This window comes from Gigantopelta aegis, chromosome 14 (genome assembly GCF_016097555.1).
Source record: "Gigantopelta aegis isolate Gae_Host chromosome 14, Gae_host_genome, whole genome shotgun sequence".
Classification (NCBI taxonomy): Eukaryota; Metazoa; Mollusca; class Gastropoda; order Neomphalida; family Peltospiridae; genus Gigantopelta; species Gigantopelta aegis.
The window spans coordinates 10,775,306-10,802,373 of record NC_054712.1 but is presented as its reverse complement, the minus strand read 5'-3'; the positions used below and the strand labels follow the sequence as shown (position 1 = coordinate 10,802,373).

The 27,068-nt window shown below is 36.4% G+C and overlaps 2 protein-coding genes across 2 annotated transcripts in view; one reads left to right on the top strand and one right to left on the bottom strand.

Moving 5' to 3' along the window:
- The window catches only part of LOC121388013 (low-density lipoprotein receptor-related protein 3-like), a 60,156-nt gene extending 48,996 nt beyond the window's left edge, over positions 1-11,160 (top strand). The window contains exon 5 of the mRNA XM_041519214.1: positions 8,724-11,160. Coding sequence (XP_041375148.1) covers positions 8,724-8,927 — 204 coding nt within the window. The 3' untranslated portion in view covers positions 8,928-11,160. The remainder of the gene's footprint in view (positions 1-8,723) is intronic.
- Positions 11,161-23,648: 12,488 nt separating this feature from the next.
- LOC121388930 (neuropilin and tolloid-like protein 1) overlaps positions 23,649-27,068 on the bottom strand; it is a 44,168-nt gene continuing 40,748 nt past the window's right edge. Inside the window, exon 5 of the mRNA XM_041520477.1 lies at positions 23,649-26,936. Within this exon, the coding sequence (XP_041376411.1) occupies positions 26,853-26,936 (84 nt within the window). The 3' untranslated portion in view covers positions 23,649-26,852. The remainder of the gene's footprint in view (positions 26,937-27,068) is intronic.

The following is a 27,068-nucleotide window of genomic DNA, read 5'->3' as shown; positions in this document are numbered from 1 at the left end:
GATATTAAATAAAGTGTTAGTAGAACTTTCAAAGTTTAGTTTGTATACTAGTAACACATTAATCATGTATATATTTTAAAAATAAAATATACTAAAGTAGACAATGAACGTTTTCACTTCTTAATTTTACGTGTTAAAATCGACAAATTCAAATAAATATTATTTCGTATGGAAGGTGTAAATTGGGGGGGGGGGGGGGGGGGGGGGGGGGGTACGACATCAAAGATAAAGCATATTGATTTAATAATCATCCGACCCCATACAACCGTAAATAAAATGTATTGAGTGCGTCGTTAAATAAAACATATCCTATCCTTCCTTCCATGTGCTGTTGCATGTCTAACATTTGGTAATTTTGACATATAATCTTAGAGAGGAATCGGGTGCATGTACAGGGGGAGGGTATTGGAGATCGAAACCCTTACTTGCCCAAGCTTAAACAAAATTGAAATGTATTTTCTGTGGGAGCATGGCCCCATATAAACTTCGCTCAACACAGTCTATAACCCCAACCCCGCTGAAATCCCTGCACACGCGCCTTGGAAACCTGCTACATTTTTGTTTTAAGCAAAGGATCGTATATATGTACCATCCCACAGACAGTGTATCACATACCATGGTCTTTTATATACCCGCCGATGGTGATCGATCCTAGACTGACTGCGCATTTAAAACCCCCCACCTTTTTAGGTCTAAGTAATGAATAAAAATAGCATATAGTCTTGAAAAATGTTACGTAAATCGAACACAGTACCCTCTTCCTCTACCCCTAGAACGTTACGTAATTAGTAACACCCCTGTAACGCGTATGCCAACAGCTGGACACTGTCAAAATATCAAGGCAAATCCCCCACCCACCGACCCCTGGCGTTGTACCATACCTCTATGGATATATATATGTTATGGAGATATTAGACGACCCTTCAATCAAGACAGTTAAATTTGTTCAAAAATTGCGAAATCTCACGTGATCTCTTGTTGGGGAATTCTATACTTGTGATAAGCCAATGTAAACCGAGATCGGTACGAGCCCGTCAAAAGTGTCCCACTTTCAAAATACTGGCTTTGTTTTTGACCTGAATAAGCCAGCGTAGTGAAACCAATGCGGAGTGCGGCGTCATATATGCACCAAACGTAATTGGATTTTCTGTTCTATATGCTTAAATAATAAAAAATATTCCGGATACTGCCGCTTTAAAGAAAGGCAATGCGATCAGTGTTTACAAACATGGACAAATAACGTAATAATGTCATCGAGAGGCAACACTTGCCGATTATATAAACAACTATTTTTCAAAAGCTATATTAATTAATAAACTACCAGAAAAACTATGGACAATATGCTTAATAATTTAGAATGTCTAACCATGCATACGCTGTAATAACATATTTATAGAAGATAAAATGTGTAAATTGGCAGCCAGTTCCATTATCTTTTTATTTGCCTTTTAAAAACATAATTCAAGGGTCCTGTTTTTAACCCATATTATTATACCCGACCAAGTACTTTTTAATTTAAAGCTGCAATCCCTGGGATATTTTTTATTATTTAAGCATTCAGAATAGATGATCCAGTTCAGTTTGGAACATAAATAGTCTACTGCATCACTATAGTTTCGCAATGTTCGCTTATCTATATTATCTAGGTCAACTAAAACGCATTGGTCAGCTTTATTTTTCTTCATTTAGCGGGACGCCAGTAGAACTGGGATTTGCGCAGACGCTGAGCTTCTCACGTGATTTTGAACAAATTTAACTGTCTTGATTAAGGAGTCGTCTCATACCTCCAAAACATCCACACATGTGTCATACAACACCTGTCCAGTGGTCGGTGGGGTATTTGCCTTGACATTTTGAGTGACCAGCAGTTGGCATATGCGTTACATGTAAGGGGGTGTTAACAATTACGTAACGCTCTAATGGGTGAGGAAGGGGGCGATGTTCTCTATTTACGTAACATTGATCAAGACTATATATGTTATTCCTATTCATTATTTAGACCTAAAAAAATGCTTTTAGGAATTGCACGGTCTATCTAGGATCCAGCTCGTTCCAGCCAGTGCGCTATGACTGGTATATAAAAGGCCATGGTATGTGATATTCTATCTGTGGGATGGTGCATATAAACGATCCCTTGGTGTGGGTGTTATATACTGTGTTGAGTGAAGTTTATGTGGGGTCATGTTCCCCCAGAAAACATAGTTCATTACTTTTTAGCTCGGGCAGGTAATGGTTTCGACCCCCAATACTCACCCCCTGCACCCGTTTCCGCTCTAAGATTGTATGTCTAAATTACCAAATGTTTGACATCCAATAGCCGATGATTAATAAATCAATATGCTCTAACATTGATGTCGTTAAACAAAACAAACTAACTTTCCCCTTTCCATATGAACGAATATTTATTTGAATTTTTCGGTTTTAACACTGTTTAATGTCTGCTTTAGTATATTTTATAAGACAATATACATGATCAATTTGTTATACAAAATAAACTTTGAAAGTGTTACTAACACTTTATAAAAGATTAATTCTGAAATAGGAAGGTACGATTGTCGATAATACGTTGTCAAGATTAAACCAGTTTTAACGAAACACCCTAGTACCCTATTCTCAACCGAACATTCTTCGTACAGCGCAAGATTTCTCATTTCAGTTTTTGAGACGACCCCTGCAATTTTAAATCCGCAAATTTCGATCTTCGTTGATAGCGAACACACACACGAGTTTTTTAAAAGTGAATTTGAGCTTGTATTTCGTATTTGTACATTATGTTATATAATATGGTAACCAGAAACTATAACTTTAAAAAGCTAATGGAGAATAAATGAATCGGCTAGCTAGTACCCCAAAGAAATTAGCGTGTTTCATAAATGTAATAAGTAATTAATTTAAACGCCCTTGACTACAAAGATCTAAATCTCTCCAATCATTTAGCATATTGTATATTTAAATAAGGAAATAACTATTATCCTGTTCAATTATTCAGACCCACAGTTTTTTGCAAATGTTACGTTTATTTCCTATTCGATATTTGTTTTCTTTGCATTTACATGAAAACAAACCCAAACCCCGACAGGTTTTATATACAAATCATCATATAAAATGCACGAAGTTGACTTAATTCCACTTTTTAAAAATCTCTGTGTCTTTTGAATGCACGTTATTTCGCCTATAAATAACTAAGGTCATTTGCATATCAAAAGCATCATTCTATAGTGCGTTTCAAACTAATGTTCGGTTCTATCGTCCTATCCGCACAAATCGTAGTATGACCTATATTTAAGAAAATATCTGTAAACATGAAGCAGGCGCGGATTCAGGTGGGGAGTTCAAGTGACAAAACCTCAGTTTGAAAAAAAAATATGTATCAAATATTATAATTATATTGTGGAATACACAAGCGCGCTCGATGAAGGGAGAGAGAGAGAGAGAGAGAGAGAGAGAGAGAGAGAGAGAGAGAGAGAGAGAGAGAGAGAGAGAGAGAGAGAGAGAGAGAGAGAGAGAGACGACATTTATGTAACGACGCACTAAACATATTTTAATCTATGGTTATATGGTTATAGGGAGAGAGAGAGAGAAGAATATGGTATGCATGCGATTGGTGGAGGTGTGACCCTCTGCACAACCCCAACCCCACTTAAGGCTTCTTTTGTATATGGAGCGGGATGTAGCTCAGAGGTAAAGCGTTCGCTCATGGTAGGTCGACTGATCGATCCCACATGGTGGACCCATTGGGTTGTGTCTAGCTCCAGCCTGTGCACCACAACTGATGTATAAAGGCTGTGGTATGTGCTATCCTGTCTATGGGATGGTGCATATAAAACGTCCCTTATTGCTTATCAAAATTGCTTATCGGAAACAGTGGCCCATGTGGCGGTAGCGAGTTTCTTTCTCACTGTCATAATGCTCCTTAACCGTTTTGTCTGACGCCACATAAACGTATATCAAATGCGTTGAGTGTGTCGTTAAATAAACATTTCTCTCGTATGTATGTGTAGTCTATATGCATTTCTAGTCGATTAGTTTATAGGTTGTTAGGTTGTTTGATAGTGAATGATATGGAAATAAATTGTTTTTGGTGTTAAAGAGTTCATGCATACATTAAAGTAATACTCCTGATGGGTATTAAAAAATAACTTAATCAGTCGACGAACTAATTTCTTCATCACTATCTTCGTTAAGGGGGACTATCACAGGGGGGTATTTTATTTCTTATAAAACTATTTTGTTTTCTAAAATCTTCTTCGATCTTTATTACATGTTTAACTGCGTCAGAGAAGTGTGTAGGTGTGACAGAGTTCAATGCATGTGCAAGTTCTCTCCGCACCGTGGTCATTTTACCATCATTGTGACGAGCTATGTGCCCTTTGACTTGACTCCAGATCAGTTCTATCGGATTGAGTTCAGAATTTCTTGGCGGCAGTCTTAGACACAAGTGCCCATGGCGTTCAACAATATCATCAGTAACAAATTGCTTTGCACATTTGTTACTTTTCACAAGTTCACAAAGAACTGGCTTTGTCATGTTACTCTCAAAAGGTATATTTTTGTTTCGTAGCCACGACTGAATATCTTCCTTTTTAGCGTTTAGTGCAGGACATCGTGTAATCTCAGTTAATTTGTTGTGGTAGCTTGCGTTATCCATGACGATAACAGAAGGTTTTGGTAGAGAAGGCATAAGTTGTTCTTCAAACCATTTGATGAAATTGTCATGATTCATCCCACCGTGATAGTCTTCGTCTGTTTTTTTTAGCCTCAAAGATCAATTCACAGTCATCTATCAATCCATATTTATCACAGCCAGCATGACAAATAATAAGTCTTTTTCCCTTCCCAGTCACCGAACAGAGTTTAGGAACTCGATCAGCAGCGTCTGATTTCGGCAGGTGATTGGCGGTACTTGTGCCCGGGTGGATATCTGTCCAGTGGTGGGATGTTTTGTGGTTGACATTCACCCAGGTCTCATCTTGATACACTATTAAATACCCCTGTTCTCGTAAACTGGATATTTCATGGAGATAGGACAGTCTCCTGTCTGATATATTGGCGTCCTCAAAAATCACTTTTCCGGTTGTAGACATATGTTGGTATTTAAAATCGAGGTCATGGAGTGTTCTTCGTAAAGTTGATATGGATATGTTGATTCCACATTCCTCCCTTAAAGCCACGTTAATCTTATGTAATGTAGGTAATTCGCCCTCTATAAAATCTGTATACTCGTCGTCTAATAACATCTTTATCAAATAAATCGATGAGTATTCGGTCGCGTTTTTTAACAGTGATTTCTGTGCTTGGATTCGTAGAGCTTAGATTTTTCACAGTTCTTTTTACTGTTGAAACCGAAACTTTAAGTGCAGCGGAAACTCGATCGACAATTCGATAAGAAGCATACCTAGGTCTACCGCGCTGATATTCATCTTCAAAATAATCAAAAACGTTCTTAATACACGATTTTACATCAACTGAAGTGTTTTTCGATTTACCCATATTTTTCCTCAAATAACAATAACAAGAATGTCGACTAATACATTTTCAATGAATTTATATACCCTACCTAACTTGTATTTTACGTGGTTTACACATTGCTACAATAGCACGTGCAGTCATAGATCGAAATAATGATGTTATTGACCAAGCAATGCTATCGTATTTTGAACATTCAGGGCTGTGTCTGCGGGATGAAAAAGTGGTTGAACCCATACGAGTCCGAACAATAGTCCTTTGGTTTTTCGCATTACAAATGTAGCACCCCACCCCCAAACCCCAGCCCCTAGCACCACCCTAAATACTATATATATATATATATATATATATATATATATATATATATATATATATATATATATATATATATATATATATATATATATATGCACGTATGAGTTCCCAATTTAGAGGCAAATTAAATAACATTTTTATTATTATTTGATGTTGGTCGCCTTTGACATTTTATCTCTCCCCCCCCCCCCCCCCGGTCTTCTGGGTCCGGCCCTGCATTAAATTTATTTATAAATTTGGAAAGCACATTCGTGCGGTGTGTGAGGTGATTTGTGTTTATTACTGTGCTACACCTCAGTTGTGTTAGGTTAGGTATGGTATGCTAATATATAATTGATATAATAAAATAAAAATACATAATACATTAGCTAAATTTATTAAATATAATGCACCTACAAGAAAGGGTTACATGTTCTGTTTGTTTACATCTATGTTTAACGGAAAGATTAGACAATGCTGTTACACACTGCAAAACAATGATAACCTTGATTTAGTGAAACAAGCTATAATGGCCTTCGCGTAGCCTCAGATCCCAATGTTTTTATATGCAAATGACCTTAGTTATTTATAGGCGAAATAACGTGCATTCAAAAGACACAGAGATTTTTAAAAAGTGGAATTAAGTCAACTTCGTGCATTTTATATGATGATTTGTATATAAAACCTTTCCGGGTTTGGGTTTGTTTTCATGTAAATGCAAAGAAAATAAATATCGAATAGGAAATAAACGTAACATTTGCAAAAAAACTTTGGGTCTAAATAATTGAACAGGATAATAGTTAATAATATCGGTTGTCGACTTTATCCTGTGACGGTAAGAATGGGAAATTATGCGAGGCGTATTCGGCCTGAACAAGATAAAACAGATATCCGATGTTATTAACCAGTTATTATCTTTGTCCTGCAGACCATAAAAAATAAGGGAAAAAGCTATTATTTCTGCTAATTGTACGATGACCTAGAGGCTATGCGTGTGACGTCACATGAGTGACGTCAAAAGTCATATCCTGCTAGTAGCAGGATATGACTTTTCTTTATCGGTCATCATATTCTGTCGATAGAAACGGTAGATGCAGGATTTTAAAAAGTTAGATTCTCATGGTTAAACATTGATTATTTAACATTTGCACAATGTCATATGAAATAGGTCTGCCGGTACATACTGCAAAATAACCTGTCAGTCATATTTATTTGCTGCAAATATCACTTTACAAAACTACCATAGGCAGGCTCAAAATTGCCGTCGGTGGGCTGTTTTACCCATGGTAAATTGCTGTGGGAGACACATTCTTGTTAAGTTCGAGCCATGCATGTGTATATAATAAAATGTTTATGCTGGCCTTCTAATTTCACGGAATGATCGTTTTCGATACCGGTAGTGTGTTGGTAAAATCACTGGAACCAAAAATATCGTTTCCATGGTTATTATATTGAGTTACTGATAGGTTCCCATGATCACAAGGCACGGAACCAAAAAAAATGTTTCCCATGAAATTTGAAATCCCTATGGCCTGTTTATGTATATATATTCCTCCTCTGCCGTTGTGGAACGGCCCGAGTGTTAATTGGCTTGTCTTGTCCGTCATTATTCGATTGTGCAAAGACCCAATATTGGGGAACCCTAAATATGGGTGACAGTCTGCCTTGAGAACGGCCCAGGGCCATGCCATGTTCACGATTGCATTAACTAAACCTGTTGTTTTCCTATTCTGTTTACCTAAAAGTATACAAAAACTGTTTAACATATTTGATAACTAGATTGTATAGAAATGAGAGAGACGTTTGACCAAAGAAAATGGTTAAGATTTTAGGTGTTGGCAAAACCAAATGGTCACCTTTTGACTTCTGCTAACCTCATTATTCAACCAACCATATAGAAATACACATTAATGATTACTTCATGCTACTACCTTCAACTTTTAAAAATTTCAATGTCAGAAAAAAAAAACCCCATATTGAAAACAAACGTGCCATTATATATTTTAAGTTGGAACCATTTCACTAAACATAGTGTGTTCCCCTTCTATTTGCTTAGAAGTATACGTAAACTATTTTAAAAACGTGATAAATCACATTATATATATATATATATATATATATTATAAGTCTTGACCAAAGAAAATGGACCAATTTTAAGCGTTGGTAAAGCATTGTGACCGTTTGACCGCCGGTGACCTAATTAATCAAGCAACCATGTTGAAATGATCAATGATTACCTCCTGTTATAACCTTCAATTTGAGTGGTAATATATAAACCTACCTCTAAAACATTTAGAGTTGTGTGACAATATGTTTCCCATAACCTTAAATACAGGAAATTCCGTTAAACTGTCATACCATGGAAATCATGTCATTATATAGGATATATTGGAACCAGTTAACTAAATCTGTTATTTTTCTCTTCCATGAAGTATACAAAACTTGTTTAAAAGATTTTATAAAACACAGTTTACAGAAAGGAATGGCCTATATTTTAATGGTGACATTGTTTGAAATTTTATGAGTAGATAGTAGAGACCAGTAGCGTTAATATGAAGGGTCATTTGTTATTCTATCTTGTATACTGAATGAACTACAGGCATTTTAGTTATCCTTATCCCCAGTTCCTCCAAGGCACAGATTTTAATACTATTATTAAAAACATCAACATTTTAAGAAATCGGAATAGATTTGGCTACTAAGAAACCCCATTCAATAAACTACATATATCAGGGTTTTCAAAAATACCCTCATACCTTTTGGACCTTTACGGTTAAATAAACACACCCCTAGCTCTTGGACTAACCTGTCAGATAGTACATTCATTACAAACCAGGTCCAACATGAGCATACATTAAATCTTTCTCCAAGCATTATGGTATATAAAGTTGATTTCCCCTCAGCAACTCATTGAGCATTTAACCATGCACTTGTATTACTAACTATTAAGTCTATTCTTTCAGCTTGCCAATCCGCCGCCAGCTCCTACTGGATACCCTAAGCAAGCTCGTATCGAATACCATCAACAAGCTCCTACAGGATACCCTCCTCAGCCACCTGTTCCAGGATATCCTCATCAGCCACCTGTTCCAGGATATCCTCCTCAGCCACCTGTTCCAGGATATCCTCAACAAGCATCACACGGATTCCCTGGTATGCCATTTTAGTATGTCATAAACTAGTCAGATTTGTCTTGTTTAGGATCTGGCTTTTACAAAGTTAAAAAGGTGAGGTATATCGGTAGTTATTGATTTTCTGGTAGCAATGGTGTCAACCTTTTTATTTAACTCACTATTACGTTTTGAATTTAGCTCAATTTCTCACAACCTGTAAGTCCTATGTTAGTGAGATGTGGTGGTTTATAGATCAAGCCCATTCATAGCAAGTAAACAGGTACGAGCAGGACATAATATTTCACAAGAACCGTTTATTTTGTTCGCATGTCGGTTTCGCAACTTTAAAATCACGGGTGTTGAACAATTACATTCTAAAATTAAAAGTACCATATATCAGTAATGAAAGTGAAAATCAGTTTATGTTTTTGAACCACCAATGTAGCACACGCAGAACCATAGTTCAAATGTTTTAGGATTAGGTAGGCCTAACTCGTCGATTTCGAGAACCATATTCACGTAACCGAACAATCGGTTATGGTAGTAAAACTCGCAAGAACTTACTTTCGGTTGCTTAAGATTTTGAAATATTGTCCCTTGTACGAGTAACGTGCATAAAGAGAAGATCATACAGGTTACAATAAGTTAACTTATGCCACAGCGTTACTAGGAAGAAACTTCTGTGTCGATATTGCTATGGTTGTATGGTCTGCAGGTATTCATTTAGGGGAACCGATTACAGTACAAATATCATTTTAATAAAGATTTCAACAGTAATTAAGTATTCATTACATTCATTACAATTTAAAGTCATCCCATTGCAGGGTTTCTACCCGAAATACATTTTTCGGTAGGCACTATGAAATTGAATATTTACAACGTATACTGAATGGAACTGCAGACGACCAGGGTTAAGGTTAGGGTTAAGGCTAAGAAAGGCTTTCAGTAATGTAAGAGTAATTAATTTTGTCAAAAAGTAAAAAAAATCAAAAAAATCTTCTAAAAACTTTGGGAATGGCGCCGTGCCTGTTTTACCCTCTGGCAGAAAACCTGCATTGTGAAAAAATATGTTGTCAGGGAACCAAGATGACGTCACTTTATATTGATACTTTGTATTATTAAGCATTATTGTTCTAAAACCAAAACATAATTCAAAATAAAAGTCGCAGGGCTTTTAATTAGATCTAACTAATTTGGGCACTGCTTGTACAATACCAATAAAAATGTTAGCATGTGGTTAAAAACACTATACCAATTGTATAACTACCTAACTATAACCCATACATATCAGTACTACAACCCCGACCACAAAGTATTAACTAAAAAAGTGAAACCTTTCATGACTCATTTTCAATATAACCAGTTTACAACAACCCTAGTTTCATACAGAATTGCAGTACTTAGTTTTACAGGTGACCGCATACATGTTTCAAGCACAAGAATATTTGATAAAGTAGTACTAGATGAAATAAAAATGCATACATTTATTGCCAAGATGAAACTGTATGTTTTGACAACAAACATTGTCACATTTATCACCAAATGCCAGGATTTGTGGTATTAACTGCTCTATCAAAAGTTTGGTTCACCTCGAACTTTGACCCGGCCGGATGTTATTGGGTTTAGTACTACCTTCTAAGCACACTAAGGTCTTTTTAGTGTAGTTGCATATAATGTTAATAATAGCTGGTAAAAAGTTGTAAATATTCAGAAATGCATTTCAAATTATTTGTATCTACATGTAATTACACATTAACATATTCCATTGGTTTTGTGGTGAAATGTTTTGAGTTTATTATGTCTGTACTTAACTTGGGCTTGCGTATTTTGGGCACACCCTTTATCATCTCAGCTTTGGTGCAGTCTAAATCCCCGAAGACAGGGGGTGTCAGAGGGGTCAGCTGCCCATCTTTGAAAAGTAAAATGTCTATCAAAGTGGAAATTTAAACATAACAGAAAGTGTGTGTAAATTGTTAATGTCTAGTGTTGCATACTTTGACAGTTACTGGATTTCAAAATGAGGGACATTTTTCATAAATTACCTGGTTTCTATGATTTTCTCTTCTACTTTTTTTTTGTTCTTTTTTGTTCTTTTTTTATGTCTTTGAATTATGCACTATTTAGTCACATTTAATTTTTTTTATTTTAATAAGATTTTTACTCAAAGGGGTGTGATCAGTCTTTCTTCTTTTTTTTATTATTTATATATATAGAGAGAGAGAGAGGTTATTACCAGAGTGTTTTTCGGTATCGTCAATATCATATATTAGGAATAAAAATTGTATTATGCGAGCCTCTGGCGAGCATAATACAATTTTTTTTTTTATTCCTAATATATGATGTTGACGATACCGAAATACACGAGGGTAATAATCTCTTTATGATATAAGCTCAAGCTTAATACAACGTCTTTTTGTAAACTGTACACGCAACTTTAATTCCAGTCCGCCATTACTAGATATTCAAATGACGTAAGAATATGTGGCGCGGTGTATTTTTGAATGGAAATGACATCAAACTCGAATGGCGTCATTTTGGATGTCCTTACATCAAAATAAAGTTATGCCTAACGTTTTTTGTTTTCTGAACGCTGGACAGCTTTCATATATCAGTGTCAAATTGCCATTGAAATGTTTTTATTTGACGACTATGAATGCATACGTCAATTATGGAGTGTCACCCAAGTATGTTTGCTTAAATGTCAATAAACCGAGACCTTGACTAATTTACATCTAATTTGCAAATTTATCCAAGTACAATTTTGTGATATATTACAGTGTCTTGTACTTGTTATCAACGGTGGGATGATATATTACAGTGTGTTGTTATTTATCTTGTACTTGTTATCAACGGTGGGATGACATATTACAGTGTGTTGTTATGTATCTTGTACTTGTTATCAACGGTGGGATGACATATTACAGTGTGTTGTTATTTATCTTGTACAGAAATGAATCGGAGGGCCCATTATCAACGGTGGGATGACATATTACAGTGTGTTGTTATGTATCTTGTACTTGTTATCAACGGTGGGATGACATATTACAGTGTGTTGTTATTTATCTTGTACTTGCTATCAACGGTGGGATGACATATTACAGTGTGTTGTTATTTATCTTGTACTTGCTATCAACGGTGGGATGACATATTACAGTGTGTTGTTATTTATCTTGTACTTGTTATCAACGGTGGGATGTAGCCCAGTGGTAAAGTGATCATCTGATACACAATTGATCTAGGAATGAAATATCAGTTGGAGGGCCCATTGGGTTATTTCTCATTCCAGCCAGTGTTCCATAACTGGTACAACAAAGGTTGTGGTGTGTGCTATCCTCTTTGTGGGATGTGGGATGTGGTGTATGCTATCCTCTCTGTGGGATGTGGTGTGTGCTATCCTCTCTGTGGGATGTGGTGTGTGCTATCCTCTCTGTGGAATGTGGTGTATGCTATCCTCTCTGTGGGATGTGGTGTGTGCTATCCTCTGTGGGATGTGGTGTTTTCTATCCTCTCTGTGGGATGTGGTGTGTCCTATCCTCTCTGTGGGATGTGGTGTGTGCTATCCTCTCTGTGGAATGTGGTGTATGCTATCCTCTTTGTGGGATGTGGTGTGTGCTATCCTCTGTGGGATGTGGTGTTTTCTATCCTCTCTGTGGGATGTGGTGTGTCCTATCCTCGCTGTGGGATGTGGTGTTTTTTATCCTCTCTGTGGGATGTTGTGTGTGATATCCTCTCTGTGGGATGTGGTGTATGCTATCCTCTCTGTGGGATGTGGTGTATGCTATCCTCTCTGTTGGATGTGGTGTGTGCTATCCTCTCTCTGGGATGTGGTGTGTGCTATCCTCTGTGGGATGTGGTGTTTTCTATCCTCTCTGTGGGATGTTGTGTTTGATATCCTCTCTGTGGGATGTGGTGTGTGCTATCCTCTCTGTGGGATGTGGTGTGTGATATCCTCTCTGTGGGATGTGGTGTGTGCTATCCTCTCTGTGGGATGGTGTATATAAAAGATCAGAAGAAGTGAATGGAGTGGCAGCAGGGGTTTTCTGTCTCATAATCTATGTGGTCCTTAATTAACCGCATGTTGGTTGTCATATAACTATAAATAAAAATGTATTGTCACTTGGAGTGCATTGTTGAAGGGACAGACCCTAGTTTTTAAACACTAAGGCATATTTTTCACCTAGACCTAGTTTCAACCCGTAAAAATGGACACTAAGTTTGGTTAATTTACAAACCTGTAACACATTTGGATACAACAGAGTGAAACAAGAGTCTGTGACGTTGAAATACACTTAAGAATAGACTAAACGTGACTTCATAACCGTCAGACGCACGTGTGTTTTTTAAAATATGAAAAATGCTTTTTGTGGTATTAGAAACACGAGGATTACCAGAAACACTTCGGTTGTACGAAGATGGATAATTTCAACTATTAAATGTAAGTAATGTCTGATTTCAGTGATCACAAACGGCTCTAATAGTGAAAAATATGCCTCAGTGTTTACAAACTAGGGTCTGTCCCTTAAAATAAGACAGTTCTGGCGGCCTTCTACGTGTACCACAATGAAAGGAATGGTTTGTTTCTTCTCAACTTTTAAAGATATACTCTGCCGTAACATTGCCTGTCAAAGTGTTTAGTGGCAGGCTATCCCTTATAAGGGGAGTGATCACACTTCAAACTTTAACCGAGATGCTCAAGCAAGTTTTCTTGGGGTTTTTTGCAATATATATTTCTACACAGTATAACTCTACCCCCCCCCCCCCCCCCCCCAATTAAAATTTGCTCTCCAGTCTAGTCCCCCTCCTGCCTCCTGCTAAAATTGCTGCACATACACCTGGGATGTATGAAACAGCCATCTTGCAATGAGACCGATAATCGGATTTGGTGGCATATATGCAACCAATTTTGTTCCATCTGGTGACTAAAACATTTCATACTCTCTATATAAAATAATGGAAGTAGCCACCATCTGGCTCCTAGATGGAAAGGTTAACGTAGGGGATGCCTGCTTAGTGGTCATACATAATTTAGTTAGTTGGAAACATATTAACAATGACTACAAACTTGTGATATTCCCTTTAAAACAGGAAGGTTAGTTGGAAACATGTGAACAATTAATGGCTGCAAACTCAGGACAGTCCCTTTAAAGGGACATTCCTGAGTTTGCTGCAATTTTTAAAATGTTATCGACTAACGGATACTTTTTAACGATTGTAATTACATATATATTTTTTGGCATAAAATATTAGTGGCTGTATACTAAACGTGTTTCTGATCGTTCTAATATTTGTAAAAAGTAAAATTTCCTTTTATTTCCTAAAATATTGTTGTTTTGTACGTACGAAATTATTTGAAGACAAAATTCAAGTTTGGGCTTCTTAGAAATATTAAGACGACCAGAAACACATTGAATATACAGAGACTGATATTCTAAACAAGAAAATATATTAATATGTAAGTTTAATCGTAGAACTATTTTATTAGTCGGAAACATCTTATAATGGAGCAAACTCAGGAATGTCCCTTTAAAACAGCCCTATTAGTCGAAAACATGTTGACAATGGCTGCAAATGCAAGACACTCTCTTTAATCAATCAATCAGCCATTTGACTCGTGCTTACATCCACCGAAGGTTCAAGCACGACTGTCTTGGGCACATCCTCCGAGATTCTCATGTGGATGTGTCCCAGACAGGGGTGTCTCTTTAATGAAGTTCCTTTAATATGTACATTATTATAGTGATTATTATGTTATTATAAGTAAAGTGTTCTTACTCCACTGTACATATTTTCTTCTGCTTGAAAGGGACAGATCGTATTTATTAAACGCGAAGGTATATTTTTCACATAAACCCTAGTTTCAGTAAACATGGACACCAAGTTTGGTTAATTTACAAACCTGTAGCAAATTTGGATACACCAGAATGAAACAAGAATCCGTGATCTTGAAATACCCTTAAAACTAGACTAAACGCGACTCCATAACCTTTACTTCTCAGAAACATGTGCATTTTAAAAATAAATAAAAAATGCATTCTGTGGTGTTAGAAACACCAGGATGACCAGAGACACTTAGGTTGTACGGAAATGGGTAATCTCAGCAATACAATCTAAGTAATGTTTGATTTCGGTGAAAATTATGCCTTAGTGTTTAAAACCTAAGATCTGTCCCTTTAACGGAACAGGCAAACCAGCTGCAGGTGCTGGGTTGATTGTCTTTTATATTATGAATTTTACTTTGTCTGTTAATAATTATTATATATTTGACTTGTTGTTATATTTGTTAATTAAAGGTTGAAAATATTGATGTATTTGTGTTCTTTTGTGAATAATTTCGGCATACTTTATTCAGTATTCAGGCATCTGGCCGGAAATACTGTACATAAGAGAACAAAATACAAACAAATGTATTGGATGTGTGGTGTGTACAACATAGCGCATCATTATTGTATGCCCTTTTAGCAAATATATGCATAAGCCATGATTGTAAGAAAGTGCTAAAACTAGCGTCGCTGCTAAAAAAAAAGGGGGGGGGGCATAGTCCCCCCCCCCCCACACACACACACTTCCTGTGCCACTGATAAGCGTATGAGACGGGGGTGGGGGTAGAGGCAACTGGTGTAAATTATCAAATTCGGGCAAATACAATAGTAAAATGTGCGAAAAATGAGCAAGCCTGCACACTTTTCACCATATATTTTCATTATGCTACACACAGTATTGGTTGGAATCCATGTCAAACTGCGTGGTGATTAATTTCCAACCCTATATAGCTGTTGGGCAGTATTGCTAATATGAATAAACATTATAATACAGATTCGAGCATTTTTTGTTTAATTCGGGCATAAATCAGCCTGCCCCACCCCCCCCCCCCCCCCCCCCCCCCCCCCTAGAAAAATGGGAGCCCGTACGCCTAGGAATACATGGTATATAATATGACAATTGATAATTTGTGCAGATAAAGAGTATAACTGGTTAACGAAATGTTGGCTTTATCCTGTGATGGTAATTAATAGTGGGGAACTCCATGAGGTTTGTCAAGTGGAATTCTCCATTCGTCCTGAACAGGATTTAAAACTGATAACAGCTAACTATAGAGGGTTGCAACCGAATCATTATGCATTTTTGCATTGATTACAACTAATACTGTGGGTAAAATCATGGACATACATGGTAAAAAGGTTTCAGGCCAGTTTATTTTAAGGCAAAACCACCTTTTTATTTCCAATATCAAAATTATAAAGTAAATTAAATACATTTACCTTCGGACGACAGTATTGAAATATTTTATTGCATTAGGAAAATGGTCAACAACCCTTAATTTTTTTTAATGTTTTTACAACTTTCATGAAAACATTTGACATATTGTGGTCTTGCAGAATGAAAGGATAGTTTGTTTAAAGCTACTAAACCATATATTAATAACAACAAATAGTAAATATTATTTTTAAAAATGCAGATTTTATCAATCATATTCAATTACAGTAAAGTACACTTAGAACGAACTACTGTATAGAACGAACTGATCGTAAAGTCGCGTTTATCTCCTTATATATTAATAACCAACTTGTACAAACATTGTAAAACGACCTACTGCTATAACGAACTAACTATCAAGGTCCCTTCCGGTTCGTTATAAGTCAGAACTTTACTGTTAAGAAAACATATCTGAATAATTTGTTTATATGACACGCAACTAGAACTATCTACAATGCTGGAAAACAGACTAAGCAGCACAGCATGGGTTTGATGTGTTAAAGTTGAGAGCAAACTCAAAGGAAATGTTCATATCAGGAGGAACCTTGGCTCCAAAACCTAGAGCAGGGAATATCTTGTCACTGAAATACACATTGTCAAACAGTACCATAATAAAGATTATCGGTAAACAAGAATTTTGTTAAATTTAAATGTCTCACAGCATAAACGTATGTGGTGTCACTGATAGTAAAGTTTGTTTTATTTAACGACGCCGCTAGAGCACATTGATTTTTTATCTTATCATCGGCTATTGGACGTCAAACATATGGTCATTCTGACACTGTTTTTAGAGGAAACCCGCTGTCGCCACATAGGCTACTCTTTTTACGACAGGCAGCAAGGGATCTTTTATTTGCGCTTCCCACAGGCAGGATAGCACAAACCATGGCCTTTGTTGAACCAGTTATGGATCACTGGTCGGTGCAAGTGGTTTACACCTACCCATTGAGCCTTGCGGAGCACTCACTCAGGGTTTGGAGTCGGTATCTCGATTAAAAATCCCATGCCTCGACTGGGATCCGAACCCAGTACCTACCAGCCTGTAGACCGATGGCCTGCCACGACGCCACCGAGGCCGGTGTGTCACTGATAGCTGCATCCACTGATGTTCATCTCAATGCATGTTTAAAAATATATAATATTATATTAATTTCAAATATTTGTTTAACATACACTGCGATGAACATTCATAGATGTAACATTAATTTACACTGTCAGGTAAATGCAAAAGTTAATACCGCAGCCAAAAATGTAAAATTTATATCTTGGCTCCTCCGAAAAGACGAGACAAGAACAAAAAGTATTTCTGTAGCTCAATCTAATAACAGTTGGATATAATCATTTCCACGAATGTTTGTGTGACATAACTGCACATGGTCAAGAGATATACGTGTAGGAAAGCTATTGCTCCCAAAGGAAGAGATCTTTTATTTGCGCTTAATCACTAACTGACCCTATCACATTATTCGGCACTTCCAACACAGAATTGCCTGTAGGTATTTCCCATATTCTGATGTGAGTAGAAACACGCTATAATGTTCTCCAATTAACCTAGAAACTTGTTATAAATCATACAAACTAACATGAATATTCACTATACATCATATAATAATAATAATTAGGATATTATTTTCCCGGACTACCCCCCCCCCCCCCCCCCCCCCCCCCTTGGACTATTTCCCCTTGAGTAATGCCACCCGGACAATATCTCCTCACACCTTATTTCTTACACATATATACATAAAGCACAACACTGAAAAAACCCACAAGCATTAACCGATGCACTTGTTCCAAAAATGCATAATATATGCATAAATAGAAATTCATACATTATATAAAACATATAAAGTCCACTAATGTTTGCAGTGTGTTTTGTATTGTTTGATGGAACATTAACATAAAACCAGGGACGTAGCGTGATCTGAACCGGGGGGGGGGGGGGGGGGGGGTCGAATATGAACCAAGTGGACCCTTTTTCTATTTTAGTTTTTGCACCGCCAGAAACTCCATATGTATAAACTTGTATGTTTTAGTTCTGAAAGCTGACCATTTGCTTTAGCGGGGCGGGGGTGGGGTGTGTGTGGGGGGGTGTGGGGGGGGGGGGGGTCGTCCAAACCTCCCCCAGCCTACGCCCTTGAAAATAAAACACGTTTAGAATATATAAAAAAAACCTTTGACTAAGCGTCTGCAAGGCTGATTTTACGTCTTAGATTTGTCATCGGTGATAGTAGTACACAGCCCAGAAATATGGATCATTACAACTGGAATGAAAAGTTAAACTTTGTTTTGTTTTACGATACGACTAGAGCACATTGATTTATTAATCATCGGCTATTGGATGTCAAACAATTGGTAATTTTGACAGGAAACCCGCTACGTATATATTTGGCAATGTATCTTTTATAGGCACCACAACATAGACAAAACAGCACATGCCACTAGTGTTGAGCTGGCTGCGACGGGAAAATTTAATAGCCCAAAGGGACCACCGACGGATATCGATCCTACGTCCCAGGATATGCTGCTTTACGCGAACACCTGATATTGCGACTGTTTTGACAGTGGGCGATGTATTCTTCGTGCTGGTTTCTTGTTAAACATTCATTCATTCATTCATTCATTCATTCATTCATGCATTCATTTCATTCATTCATTCATTCATTCATTCATTCATCCATTCATCCATTCATTTATTGTTTTGACATTGATTCATGAGTGCATTTCATAGCAGCTGTGTAAACGTTTTTGTTTTGTTTTTTTTATATAATTCAGATTATATGTAACTAACATCAAACACACAGGATGGTACATACCACGGCCTTTGTTACACTATAGGGCGGGACGTAGCCCAGTGGTAAATCATTCGTAGATGCGCGCTCGGTTTAGGATCGATGCCCGTCAGTAGTCTCATTGGGCTGTTTCTCGTTCTAGCCAGTGCACCACGACTGGAATAACAAATGTCGTGGTATGTGCTATCATGTCTGTGGGATGGTGCATATAAAAGATCACTTGGTACAAATGAAAAAAAAAAATGTAGCGGATTTCCTTTCTGAGATTATATGTCAAATTACCAAATGTTTGACATTCAAATAGCCGATGATTAATAAATCAATGTGCTCCAGTGGTGTCGTTAAAAAAAAAAAAAGAGAAAAATTGTTACACTACTTGTGGAGCACTGGCTGGAATTAGACTCGTGTTAAAACCATTATTGTTAATTTTTAACAAACCTGTGATATAGACTCAGTCTTTCCCCCACTGTTTAACGATGTTCTTTGAAAAAGAGAAGACTTCTTTATTTTATGTTGGGTCCTGAACAGATTTAACAGTATGATTGTGTAACATTGCCTCTTGATTATGACATATCAAACTGACAGATATGTGTCTGTTTAGCTACAGACAAAACCATTGTTTACACTGCCTGTGTTACATGTTGTTTTTAACGAGAATTGCCTCTCCGCAATTAACCCATTAGTGGAGAAGGTTGCAATTATCAACGTTGAGGTGGCGAAGTATCAATTATGTTTGCTAAAATCATGTCACAATGATTGTTCTCTTCTGCTCAGGTAGTATATAGCGCCTTAAAGGGACAATGTGTGTGCTGAACGCAACTGCAGTCGATAGGGGGCATGGGGTGGGGGATCCCCCAGGAAGAAAATGGGTTAAGTTTAGGCTTAGGGTAAAGATAATGATAAGAGTAATTCATTTTGTCAAATTTTGGGTATGGCGCCATACTCATTTACCCTTTTGGCAGAAACCCTGATCGTGCAAAAGGAACTTTTAAAATGTTGACTTTGTCAGCATTTGTAATGATGAATTTCACTTGTAGAATGCAAGAAATTGCATTTCAGACAATCTAGCTTTCAATTCTCCCGGGGGAGCATGTCCCCGAGCCCCAGTAGAAAATCTCAAACAGTCAGTCACCTCCACAAATGTACACTTACTTTCGCCATGCCCGTATATGCCTTACTGTGGCTGTTTTAATATTAAGTGCCAACATGTCTTCCTCCCCCCCCCCCACCCCCCTGAAAAATTCTTACGAACACCCATGGGTGGGTTTTGTGGCCTATAGGCGCCAAATACTATCCCTCTCACCCCAATCTCTCTCTCTCTCTCTCTCTCTCTCTCTCTCTCTCTCTCTCTCTCTCTCTATATATATATATATATATATATATATATATATATATATATATATATATATATACATATACATACAGACGGTAAAAACAAACGCAAGTCTTTGGATGTTTAGGTTATGTCTGCGTTATTGAATACATTTTGACAAGGTTTGTTGTGTTATCATAAACGGCGTTTGCTCTAACTCTCTTTACCACTGACCCAATCAAGTTGTTTATGATCCTTTGTGGGATGTTATTCCACTCACGAAGACGGGCCTGTGTGAGCTGAGCGATATTGTTTAATTGTTTAATTAAAAACGACAAAGTCACAATAATGCAAACTTTCCAAAATATTATTTTTAATTTTTAAGCCTAATTAGAGAAAATCATTACCGAATAGAGATATGTTACGGAGTTGAGGAAAACATAGAATATATAATGATGACATTCTGTGTTGTACACACCATGTCTGCAACACATTTGTCTGCTTTTGTTCTCTATGTATTTTGATCCTAAACCATGTGACTGTCTCAAATTATTTTTTTAACAAAATACAAAGACATCAAAGTTTTCAAACTTTAACAAAAACAAATCAAATGCAAAATATTTATTAACAGCAAAATACATTTGTGATGGAATAATTAATCATCAATAAAGACAAACTTGAAGATACATGTGCAATACAAATTTAAAGTAAATCAATTGATCATCTCTAGCTGGTTTGCTTATTCCTTTAATTGTTTAAAGAAGGTGGATATGACTAAGAACAGTCATGTAGAGAATGCTGCTATACTTGTCTCCTACCGAGACCAACTCGTATTCATATATCCTAAGTTCAAGGGCATTAACTCTGTCAAAAATGTATAAATCGCCATGACAGTATATGATAAAGCTTTATTACCCCAGCGGCCATGTACAATATTATCAGACGATTTGACGCTTACATAGCAACGACCTTGTCGGTACTAAATTTGACGTCATAACTATTTGGGAAACATACACAATGTTTAAAGAGTTTAAAGAGATTGGAATTTACGCCTCTTAATTTTTAATATTCAATTTCTAATAAAATAGTATTTTAATACAATTCATTACAGATGTTTCGAACAATAAATAGCACTTTCCCCCTTTTTTCTTTTTAATCATCTGCGAACATAAATAAACTAGGGTCTGCCGCTTTAAACGGTATAAACCCCAAAACAGTCTATAAACTAACAAATATAGGAAATATTTTATTTAACGACGCACTCAACACATTTTATTTACGTTATATGGCGTCGGAATAGATTAACAAATGCTTTTTTTGGTTTTGAACACAGTAACAAACTTTAAATATATAACACTGTAACAATAAAACCAATTTTTATACGATGTAATGCTATTTTAACGACAATAAGATCAATTTTATACAGTGTCATTTTTCTTTTTTGCCATATTATCAATAAGACCAATTTTATACAATGTCGTATAGTTTTAATCATATACGAGTATCTATAAGACCCATAATACACAGTACGTTAAATAAAATGTTCACAGACATAAGACAATATTTACTAACAGACTTTAAAAACTAGCAAGAAACCAACATAGCAGTCCCTATAATTCTCAATTTTTAAAACATGTTTGGTCCAAGCACACTTTTGTATGATCCACTAAGCCGAGTCATTCAGTAAGGACATTGTTTTTTTCCGGTCCATACTTGAAAGAACAAAATATATATGTGATCAGTGATTAAATAAACATGTTTGAAAAACAGAAGGGAGTGATAAATCACTGCTCTACCCTCAGTCATAAGAGTGACAAGAGGGATACTTTAAAGGTGCAGACCCTAGTTTGAGACCGTGAAAATGGACACTAAGTTTAGTTAATCTACAAACCTTCAACACGCATTTGAATAAGATTATAACAGAGAGAAGCTAAAGTCTGTCATGTTTAAACACCGAAATACCGTCTGAAAATAAACGGACTTTATTTCGATAACCATTACTTTTCAGAGAAACGTGAGTTTTTAGAATTATAGAAAATACATTTTGGGATATTGCAAAAACCTGGATAACAAAAATCACTTCAGGTGTACGAAATCAATATTCCAAATAATAAAATATATGTACTTCTAATTTAAATTATGCAAAAAACCCCACCGAAAAACCCGGCTTTAATGGTGACAAATACGTCGTAGTGTTTAAAAACTAGGGTCTGTCACTTTAAAATGTGCGAATACTGGTACTGTAATTTTCAGCTTGCCATTTTGCAAAGGGCAATATATGTTGGCATACCATTACCTTCCTCCCGAAGTTAAACGTTCTAAAAGTGATAACGGACTGCCACTGCAACACTCTTACGTTTACAGTGTTATCGCAGAGTACAACTCTAGCAGAACTAAAACATTCCTTTCACACTACACTAACAATTATATTAATACATTTTATTTTTAAAAAATGCTTTAATAGCACGAACTTTCTTAAAGTATGTGATCTGAAAAATATCACATACTTTGAATGCAATGAAAATGTAAGATATACATACATACATTCACACACACACACACACACACACACACATTCACACACACACACACACACACATTCACACACACACACACACACCTATATGTGATAAATAGAGGATTCGTCACGAGTATTTTTTAATATGGAAAATATCAACAGAGTCTATGTTAATCGGTATTTGTCGAGGCTCTGCCGAGACAAATACCAATTAACTAGACGAGGATGATATTTTACATATTAAAAAACACGAGTAGCGGATTCTATTTATCCTATAACACTTCTAAAATAACGGTTTAATTAGGTATTTTTTTTAGTAAATCACAGTACTAAAGTCGCCGCTATCGATATTATGACGTCATCACGATTAGCACAAATTAGTTTGACGTCACGCATTTTAATCAAATCTTTGAAAACGTTACACTCAAGTACACGGGTCTTGTTGGCTTGTAAGCAAATGTCCCATCCACAACAACACATTACCTAGAGACCTTGCAAATTTGCATACCATTATTAACCGGGTTAATAAAGTAAATTATCACATGGGTTTATGACATGGATATCATGGGTAAGTTACAGGATAAACAGAGGATAATAAACGAGTTACCAGTTATTATCAATAGTAAACTATCTGTAAGAAAGAAAGAAATGTTTTATTTAACGACGCACTCAAAACATTTTATTTACGGTTATATGGCGTCAGACATATGGTTAAGGACCACACAGATTTTGAGAGGAAACCCGCTGTCGCCATTACATGGGCTACTCTTCCGATTAGCAGCAAGGGATCTTTTATTTGCGCTTCCCACAGACAGGATAGCACAAACCATGGCCTTTGTTGAACCAGTTATGGATCACTGGTCGGTGCAAGTGGTTTACACCTACCCATTGAGCCTTGCGGAGCACTCACTCAGGGTTTGGAGTCGGTATCTAGATTAAATATCCCATGCCTCGACTGGGATCCGAACCCAGTACCTACCAGCCTGTAGACCGATGGCCTGCCACGACGCCACCGAGGCCGGTATATCTGTAAGAAGTCAAGCATTACGATATACCACCTCCGAAAGTCAATGTACCTACTGTAACGTTGTTTACGTGTATTCATACGCGGTGAAGTGTCACTGGATGTACCCATAGAAGACGCCGAGTCGTTTAATTTGGATGAATTGGAAACAATATTTGGACCAGAAAATGACCCTGCAGAATACTCCCCAGACGATATAGCAACACTTGCTGCATTGGCCTCTTCAAGCAGAATTTCAAATAACAATCGTTGAACGAAATCAGCTGATCGAGAATGTAGTCACCGACAGCAGACAACACCGATAACTCACGGTTTGCCAACAAAACGCAAATATTCAAAAATTCTACAACAAATTGATGAAAATATTGATCCCTTAAATGCACCCACCAGTGAAAAATCATATTGTAAACCCCCAAATTAAAAACGCGACAAGCGACCCCGTTTACCCGATCATGGCCTCTCAGAGTTTTCAAACACACCTCCCAGCATCAACAAAATTACTCAAATGACACCTACCTTCGACATGACAGGCTGTAGATTTGAAATTCACAACCATTATCACACAAATTTGTTTTAATATGAATTAGTAACGTAGCACAATAAAATTAAATAAGAACGAATATATCCAAATCTGTTTGATCGACAAAAATGTTTACAAGTTTACATTTCAAACCGTTTCATATTGCTGACACCCAATAGCCGATGTATTTTTCGTGCTGGAGTGTCGTTAAACATTCATTCATTCATTCATTTTGTTTCATATTGCAGGGTATTTGAAATTTTGTTATGTTCTTTTATCTTACAAGTGGTTTATTGGTATTGCTTTCACTTTAAAGTATTATGTTGTTGTTGTTTTTGCGTCTATATAAATAAAAATTGGTTCAAATACACAATAGTATTTTTCATATAACTAGTTTAGAAAATTTACTTTCAATTTCGTTACCCCATGATGGACTCTTCCTATCGATTGACGTCATTCAGTTACAGACACGTTTGACAAATTTAAATGTGGAAGACTAACATCGGAGAATTTGGTGAATGAAAATAGTTCGCTATTTATATTATATTAAAATAACACATACGTAATTTACAGAAAATAAAATAAAAGTAGGTAAAGGGTATTTTACAATGTAGATCACCAGTTTCCATTCTTTTTTCGTCTCGAGGTAATATCGTGAAATAATTTTCACTGATCACGAGCTTTAGCGAGTGACAGGTGAAAATTATTTCACGAGGACATAAATTTGATAATAACTGGTACCGAATTTGTTATTCTGTTTATTACCCCAGCTATTCCTCTTCCTCTCTTTTGGCCTGGTGCACCGACACTACACGCATTCACACATACAGAACAGAACAAGCAATTTTTTTTTTTTTTTAAATTTCATGTAATCGCTTTTTTCTTTTTTTTTTCTTTTTTTCTCGGAATTCCGCGATTTCGCAGAGGAGTACATTGCCTGAACCTTATTGTTAACTGTAGCATATTGCCCGATAACGTCTGGTCAGCAGGTATTATCAAATCAATATATAAAAAGAAAGGTAATCTGAGAGAACCCGAATCAAACCAACGAATTATTATTATACGCTGTTTTGGAAAACAAATGAATAATATATTTCTGGAATCTTCACAAAAACTATAATATGTAAACGGTAAATTTCTGAAAATCGTTTATAATATGCATCAATGTATAAAATTACGTGTTGGTCAAAATAACGAATATTATGCAATTTTGTTTTCAGGCCAAAATTGTGTACGTCAAGGCGACAATATTCCATCAATATTATTCGCTCTATATTTCAACAATGAAAATGGATTAAATTAGAATACGAATATAATACTTTATTATAATTACAATGCTACGTTATGCTGATGATGCAAATATCTTCGGACAACTTAGAAAAATCACTACGTGTTCAGAATACAACGGTAATTGGAAACTAAACATAAATATTGAGAAGTCAAACATAGTTATCTTTAGCTCAAAACCAGAAAATAAAGTCTTTCTACATCAAAACTATAAAATTAGATATTGTCGATAGCCATAAATATGGATCATTTGTCCAAGGAAAGAGAGAGAGAGAGAGAGAGAGAGAGAGAGAGAGAGAGAGAGAGAGAGAGAGAGAGAGAGAGAGAGAGAGAGCAAGCCAATAACAACACCATAGTCTAGCGGATTGACTATACTGAATACTAGAAAAAGGAATCTAAATTTACCTATATTCAGTTATGAAATTGTGGTAGTATTATTGTCCACATCCTTCTATATTCTTGAGAAATTGGAAGCGTTGGTAATAATCAAAACTTTGAACAAATATAGTTAAATTTCTTAAGAAATATATTGTAGATGAGAAAGAATACAACACTGCTCATGTTTTAAAGGGATGTATGAGTTTTTCCATTAGGTATGAAAATAAAAATTAGAATGCTAAGTATTTGGGCCACGTTATCTCTGGAAAGACATCAAAATATGAGTAATATTATACAGAGTTATGATAAGTGAACGTGTTCAACAGGTACTCAAAACAAATTAGGCCCAGATAAATGACTGGCTAAACAAAAAAACATTTAAATGAAAGAGCTTTCAGTCGTTACTGTTTCTGAACGACTGAGATATAAATACTAACAAACTAACCTAAACTATCCACAATGCATTTCCTGCAGGATACTTAAAACAGAACATGGATGTGAAAATTATTTTCTGTACTTGAAAAACTTCGCATTATTTACAGCCACTCCAAAACTAATAATGATTATTTACTGATTGAAACTGGCAGAAGGCAGAATATTGAAAGAAAATATAGCGGATGACGTATAACGAGTGTAAGTCGATTAAAAAAAACCAAACGAAAAACAACAACCCTAAACAACCCCAGGTAAATCTGATTATGGTTTAAGCCATGTATTAAAGTTGGTATTCCACCGGTTTCTCATTTTATGGCTGAGGCATTGGTGACTTTAGTCATCAGAAGGAGCTGGTTGAGTAGAGTTTCCTGTAGGCGTTGGTTGAGTAGAGTTTTCTGTAGGAGCTGTTTGAGTAGAGTTTTCTGTATGAGCTGGTTGAGCCGGCTGTCCTGTACAAGCTGGTTATTTATGGCGTTGGTGTTTGCGTTTATGTGGAATGGAATGGGCGGCGGGACCACCATGAGCGGGACCACTATGAGCGATACGCTGAAAGGAGAAAGTGAATCGTTGATGATAGAAGTGGCTGGATGCTGGAATGATCGCTTAGGCAATGTGCCTTGTTGTACGATACAGATATGCTACGAGAAAGCTCCCATGTATGGTCATATCCAACCTTTA